Source organism: Brassica rapa, unplaced genomic scaffold (genome assembly GCF_000309985.2).
Source record: "Brassica rapa cultivar Chiifu-401-42 unplaced genomic scaffold, CAAS_Brap_v3.01 Scaffold0281, whole genome shotgun sequence".
Lineage (NCBI taxonomy): Eukaryota > Viridiplantae > Streptophyta > Magnoliopsida > Brassicales > Brassicaceae > Brassica > Brassica rapa.
The window spans coordinates 35,001-42,500 of NW_022610224.1; the positions used below are offsets into that span (position 1 = coordinate 35,001).

General features: G+C 40.8%; 1 protein-coding gene across 1 annotated transcript; it reads left to right on the plus strand.

The window, feature by feature from the left end:
* The first annotated feature begins 741 nt into the window (after positions 1-741).
* Positions 742-4,742, plus strand: LOC117129981. Its single transcript, XM_033283166.1, has 2 exons — positions 742-3,743; positions 3,936-4,742. The coding sequence occupies exons 1-2, from the start codon at positions 3,045-3,047 to the stop codon at positions 4,497-4,499; spliced, it is 1,263 nt and encodes a 420-aa protein (XP_033139057.1). The 5' UTR covers positions 742-3,044; the 3' UTR covers positions 4,500-4,742.
* Positions 4,743-7,500: the final 2,758 nt, after the last annotated feature.

A 7,500-nucleotide genomic window follows, 5' to 3' on the forward strand; every position in this document is an offset into this window, starting at 1 on the left:
GTCAGGCCGTGGATCAGACATCTGGAGGGCATGGTGTCACTCTGCATGATGTCCTGGTCATGCCATCAGACATGTGGAGCACGAGGTGCCGCGACGCATGCGTCCGGAGCCATGCGAAGCGACACACGGGCTGCCACACGGCTTGTTTCTGATTGGTTGCTGCATCCTATATAAACCCCACGACCCCAGCTCATTTCAAACCATCCAGCACACCTGAAACTCAGAGAAAAACGTGAGATAGAAAGCTAGAGAAAGAAAGTTCGAGTTTCGATCGTTTTCGAGTCTTTTCGGCAGTTTTCGAGAACAGTTATTCTACTGATTTCAAGTCAGCGCCTAGGGAAGGTTCTGGCCAACTGAAGATCAACCAATTGAATATCAATTCAGATGGGAAGCAAGTCAACGTGGCTATGGAGAGAGAGATAAAGAAAGTGGTCGATCTAGAGTATGGTCGATTCTGAAGACCGATACTCCACCGAGAAGGCCAGTTCCGTCCAATCGTCGATTCTTTACGATTGTGACGCGGAAGCTCTGTCCAATTCAATCCGTCCTGTTGCGGCCAGAAATTCAGCAGCTGAACCAGAGGTCGACCCAACACCCTACTCAACCAGCCAAGGCGCCAACCAGGACATACGTGCACTAAAAATGCCATATCTTACAAACCAGGAGGGTTTAAATCACGAGGCTAATTTTTATGCATTCTACACTCAAGAAGGAGTCCAGGCCAATTGGAATTGGGCCAAAATAATCACGGAGAAAGAAGTTATGAATTTTACAATTCAGAGGTTTCTCAACCCGTCCATCTGCGAGTACCCTAATTTAGAAGAAGATTCAAGCTCACTGAAGGAGCGGCCTGAAGCAAAACCCATCACAGAAGTCAAGAGGAGTTTATCATCTTTCCATAAAGCCCAAGATCAGGAGAAATGGCCACGGAAATTAGGAGTTATGATCAATTCCCCAGAACCGGCCAAACCGACGTCATCTATGGAAAGTCTTCAACCAATTCAACTTGGTTCGACCCAGAGCTATTTATGGGAACCAGGAGATCATCTTAACCAATCAGGAGGTATTCCAGAAGTCCTTAGCTGCACCAGAACCCAGGAGATCAGTTGGTTCAATGGAGAATCACTTAAACCCAACCGGAGCTATTTATGGAAAGATTGGACAATCTTTCGGTTTGATTCATTCCAAGCAATTCCAATCCAACCAGGAGAACCAGACGACGTCCAGACAAAACAAAGACATCCAGGAGACATTATACATGAGCCAGAAGAGTTCTACAACTTCATCCCATGCACCAGCCCACATAGGAATAAGAAGATCCCCATTATCACCAAACTGCCTTATTTGGAGTCTTTTGCATTCAAACTCCAACAGCTCTTTTTCTACCAAGGCAAGGACGAGATCAGCATCTACCAAGCATTCAAGAAGGTCCCAAGAAAGCTCTCTTATCCCCTTAAACCGTCCAGATTCAAGCAAATCAAGTTTCTTCACTTGGAGCCAAAATCCCACAAAAGGCTCCAACGGCTAGTTTTCGATTTCTTGCTTAGTTTAGACTTGTTTCCTTTCTTTTCTTTTGTGAACGTTTAGAGTCTTGTATCTGAGCATTATATAAGCTCATTGTCGTCCATTGTAGAGAGGACCCTCAATCACCAAGTTAATAAAAAGTTTATTCAGTTTTTATCAAAGATTGTTCTTTGTATAAAATATCGGTCTTTAGGATTCAAAGAGAGATTCTTTGTTGTTCTATTGATTTCGTGAGTCTAGTTTGTTTGTGCAAATCAAACAAGCTCAGTACACAGATTGAGAGAGTCAATCAATTCGTTCCATCCTTCATCAGATTGAGAGATTCAATCGAAACCTCATCCGCAAATCCACTTCAATCCATCATCTGATCCAGCTTGAGAGAGACATCAGTCCAGCAAGCAAGATCCCACCTTCACGCCATCTCCATCCCCTGTTCTTGTTGAGAGAGACATCAGTCCAGCAACTTGAATCCATCAGCCATCTCTATCCTTCTCTTATTTTGTTTCATTTTGCATCATATAGTTCTAGATTTTCCATTCAATATAAAAACCCATAAAAAGTCACATTTGCTTCTGTTCTTCATTTATCATTTAGTTTTCTTTCTGTTCATCATTTTGATTCATAAAAACTCATAAAAATAACTCTCTTTTGTTTCAGGAACCAGATCGGCCATCTCCCTCTCCATCGCGTCCGTCTAGCCACTCCATAGCCGTCCGTCCGTCCTGTCCAGTCCGAGTTCTTGAACCTCAGTCCGTCCAATTGAGTAGCCTGAATCCCAGCCTGCAACATTTGGTATCAGAGCTTAAGCTCCTGACTCAGGTGATATCTATCCTTGCATCTCATACTTGCTTGCATTTGTTTTTCCATTCATAAACCGAAAATCCATAAAAAACTGTTTCTTTTTGTATCAATTTTTGTTTCTGCATATTTTTGTTCTTGCTGTTCATCATACTTTAAAGCCACGAAAAAGAAAAGAAAAAGTTTTGTTTGATTCATTTAAAAATCGAAAATCCCAAAAGAAAGTGTTTGCATTCATTAGTTTCCATAAAAGAAAATTCCATAAAAATTTCTGTTTTGAATTTGATTCCTTTTCATTTGCATTCATAAATTCAAAAGCCAAAAGAAATCATCCTAGTTATTGTTTCATACCATTTCTACTTGTCCATTTCGTGATTGCATCAGAAAAGAAAAAGAAAATATTTTTAAGCTTTAGTTTATATCATTTGCATATTTAATTGTTGCATTTCATCCAAAGAAAATTCAAAAAAAAATTCAGCATTAGTTTGCTTTCCATATTTTCTTTTCATTTGTGTTAATTGTCATTTATTACTGTTTCATTTCGAGATTTGCATTAAGAAAACCAAAAGAAAAATCATTTTTTTCATAATTTATTTCATTTCGGTTCAACATTGCATATTTTCTCGGTTTAGTTTTAATTAGCTTGCATTTTGGTTCTTATTCTGATCCGACCATAAATTCTGTATTCTTCACTTGATCTTTGTGATTGCTTGCAGGAAGAAATGGAAGAATTAGCACAAAGCCAAGCCTTATTGGCCTCTCAAAAACAGCTATTGGCTGCTATGAAGGGTGTACAAGATCAGATTTCTCAGCTGGAGAAAAGAAACAAGGCACAAGGCCAACGACCACAGCAAGGAAAAAGAAGATTTGGAGATGCACCAGAGGATGGCTATGTTGAGCCTAAGCCACCAGATCCTTCATGGATCACCCCACACCATACTTCTTCAACTCATAAACACTTAACTCATTCTTATCTTTATTTTAAACCTGTTAATGAAGTTAAGATTTATTCTTTTTCAGGAAGCAGTTGGCCAGATGACTATCTCTCATGGGAAAGAACCATGGATGATTGGTTTTCATGCCATGGCGTGCCAAAGAAAGAAAAGCTGAGCCATGCCATCAAACAACTCAACGGAAATGCATACAAATGGTGGAAAGGTGTAGATGGTGCAAGATGGAAGAGTCAAAGAGAGGCTATCAAAACGTGGGAAGATCTTAAAGAGGCCATGATCAGGAAGTATGTATCCTCACTTCCAACACCAGAGATTAGAGAAAGGTACCCAAGGAGGTTTCCAAGCCATGGGTCCAAAGAGGCAAAGAGAGTGGTGCCACAACAAGGCCATAGAAGCTTGATCCATCAAGAACAGATTCGGCCAAACCAGGGGCACACAGTTCTCTATGATCAGTCCCAACCTTATGAGGTCCCAAAGACCATGGAGAGAAAGAACTTTGTCAGCCAAGACACGTTGGCCAGACACAAAGAAAAATCAGACAAACCTATTTTTCAAGCAAAGGCCAAGGTAAGTCCTATACTTGATAAATTTGTTTATAAATCATCTCCAACTGGTATGAGTCACTTGTCTTTGTCCAAGGATGTTAAGACAGGTCCTAAGGTCCAGAAAGACACGAACTCCACATCCTTGTTGAGATCCAAAGTTGTCCATGATTTAAGTCCAAGAGACAAGGAGATTTTAAACCCAAAGGAAGAAGCGCCATCAAGCCAAGGTAAATCTTCTAAATCTGAGGATTTAAAATATCAGACATGTTATAGATGTCATAAGAAAGGACACTATGCTGTAGTTTGTCCTACTAAGCAAGTATTGATAGAAACATCACTTGAAAAGAAAACAGATTTATCTATGAAGAGTGATAGTTTTATTCAATCTGATTTGTTGGTTCCAAATTCTTGTGTAATGCACTTGTCTTTGTCAAAAGGTGTTTTAACAGGAATTAAAGAGCATGAATTCAAAGGAGAGGAGCCACCAGGCGCCACACCAGTGATGAACCAGGAGAAGGTTCAAGACACAATGCAGTCCATGTTGCTTAAAGAAGCAAAACCAGTAAATAAAGTATCAAACCAAGGTAAGTGTCAAACACCACCTAGAGAAACTGGTATTGACGTGTGTGTTCTTGATGTAGAGAGTAAAAATGAAAGCTATTTGCTTCTGAAGTTCTAAAGAAAGAACCAGACCATAAGCCCAGCCATGAACCACCTCACAAGTGGAAGTCTAGTGTTGAACAATGTGTTCAAATGCCAAGGCTTAAGGTAATCTTCTCTGATCTTAAAACGTCCAAGACACTTGATTATCCAGATATAATGCACTTGTCTTTGCCAAAAAGTTTTGATCCAGGAATAAAAGAAGTTGAAGTTCATAACCACCAAGGTCAAAAGATGCAAAGAAGGCAGCAAACAAAAACAAGTTGTCCAAAGAAGAAAATCATTCTTCAACTTGTGGAAGCTATCAAAGTAAGTCTGGAAATTTCAAATTATTTTTATCAGTGTCCAAACACAGATATAATGCACTTGATTTTTGTCCAGAATGTTGAGAATTTTTCAGGTTGCAAAGGAGAAAGCTTCAAAGAAATCCCACCGGATAATCTTTTGTTGCTAGGAGAATCAAAACCAAAGATGGTCAGAACTGAGCCTACTAGGAGTATGAAGGACCATCACTGAAGGAGATAAGAAATGCCAAAGTCAAAGCAGAGGCGTGATCCTATCCTATTTGCTGAAAGAAGAGCCACCTGATGCACAATCCATCCCCAAACCGAAACAATATCAAGGTAAGACCTTAGAATCTCAAAAGAGTATGAAAGCTGACTTGCTCTATCTTGGTGCAGGTTATACAGTTTCGAGGTCGAAACCTTTTCAAGGGGGAGGAATGTTGCGGCCAGCAATTCAGCAGCTGAACCAGAGGTCGACCCAACACCCTACTCAACCAGCCAAGGCGCCAACCAGGACATACGTGCACTAAAAATGCCATATCTTACAAACCAGGAGGGTTTAAATCACGAGGCTAATTTTTATGCATTCTACACTCAAGAAGGAGTCCAGGCCAATTGGAATTGGGCCAAAATAATCACGGAGAAAGAAGTTATGAATTTTACAATTCAGAGGTTTCTCAACCCGTCCATCTGCGAGTACCCGAATTTAGAAGAAGATTCAAGCTCACTGAAGGAGCGGCCTGAAGCAAAACCCATCACAGAAGTCAATAGGCGTTTATCATCTTTCCATAAAGCCCAAGATCAGGAGAAATGGCCACGGAAATTAGGAGTTATGATCAATTCCCCAGAACCGGCCAAACCGACGTCATCTATGGAAAGTCTTCAACCAATTCAACTTGGTTCGACCCAGAGCTATTTATGGGAACCAGGAGATCATCTTAACCAATCAGGAGGTATTCCAGAAGTCCTTAGCTGCACCAGAACCCAGGAGATCAGTTGGTTCAATGGAGAATCACTTAAACCCAACCGGAGCTATTTATGGAAAGATTGGACAATCTTTCGGTTTGATTCATTCCAAGCAATTCCAATCCAACCAGGAGAACCAGACGACGTCCAGACAAAACAAAGACATCCAGGAGACATTATACATGAGCCAGAAGAGTTCTACAACTTCATCCCATGCACCAGCCCACATAGGAATAAGAAGATCCCCATTATCACCAAACTGCCTTATTTGGAGTCTCTTGCATTCAAACTCCAACAGCTCTTTTTCTACCAAGGCAAGGACGAGATCAGCATCTACCAAGCATTCAAGAAGGTCCCAAGAAAGCTCTCTTATCCCCTTAAACCGTCCAGATTCAAGCAAATCAAGTTTCTTCACTTGGAGCCAAAATCCCACAAAAGGCTCCAACGGCTAGTTTTCGATTTCTTGCTTAGTTTAGATTTGTTTCCTTTCTTTTCTTTTGTGAACGTTTAGAGTCTTGTATCTGAGCATTATATAAGCTCATTGTCGTCCATTGTAGAGAGGACCCTCAATCACCAAGTTAATAAAAAGTTTATTCAGTTTTTATCAAAGATTGTTCTTTGTATAAAATATCGGTCTTTAGGATTCAAAGAGAGATTCTTTGTTGTTCTATTGATTTCGTGAGTCTAGTTTGTTTGTGCAAATCAAACAAGCTCAGTACACAGATTGAGAGAGTCAATCAATTCGTTCCATCCTTCATCAGATTGAGAGATTCAATCGAAACCTCATCCGCAAATCCACTTCAATCCATCATCTGATCCAGCTTGAGAGAGACATCAGTCCAGCAAGCAAGATCCCACCTTCACGCCATCTCCATCCCCTGTTCTTGTTGAGAGAGACATCAGTCCAGCAACTTGAATCCATCAGCCATCTCTATCCTTCTCTTATTTGTTTCATTTTGCATCATATAGTTCTAGATTTTCCATTCAATATAAAAACCCATAAAAATCACATTTGCTTCTGTTCTTCATTTATCATTTAGTTTTCTTTCTGTTCATCATTTTGATTCATAAAAACTCATAAAAATAACTCTCTTTTGTTTCAGGAACCAGATCGGCCATCTCCCTCTCCATCGCGTCCGTCTAGCCACTCCATAGCCGTCCGTCCGTCCTGTCCAGTCCGAGTTCTTGAACCTCAGTCCGTCCAATTGAGTAGCCTGAATCCCAGCCTGCAACACGTCCAAGCCAGTCATATTCTCCTACAATTAAGTGAGGTACTGTCCAAGACTAGTTCAGTTCCATGGGTTCAGATCAGTCGAAGTTCTACTCGATACTGCACCGGGAAGTCGAAGAACTGTCCAGAAGCTAATGGAGGTTCTGTCCGAGTCCAGATCAGCCTATCGAGGCCTTTCAGTTTCTTCATGGTGAAGCCGAGGTTGTGTCCAAGACAAGATGAGTCCAGTCCAGTCCAGTCAAGGCGTCTCTTGGGTTTTGGCTAAGTCCTCTCCGATCAACCAGCTGCTTCTCGCCTAGAACACTGTGAGTTGGTTTGTTTGAATTCCACTTGGAATTTAGGGTAGATCGAGTCTGCATATAGATTAGAATGATCACGTTATTGAATGGTAGAGTTCTTAGGGTTATTTTATTTATGGAACCGGACTCAGTTTAGCAAGGGCTAAGCTGAGATGAATGGAATTAAGACTGAGTTAATAACCTGACTAGGACTAGGGCTAAGATGCATCATGTTTTCTATTCTTGCGTGTTGATATGGTT

Bases quoted from the DNA above. Each gene is read 5' to 3' on its own strand.
- LOC117129981 (XM_033283166.1), top strand. From the start codon at position 3,045: ATGGAAGAATTAGCACAAAGCCAAGCCTTATTGGCCTCTCAAAAACAG. The intron at 3,744-3,935 runs GTCCCAAAGACC...ACAGGTCCTAAG, and splicing joins ATCAGTCCCAACCTTATGAG to GTCCAGAAAGACACGAACTC.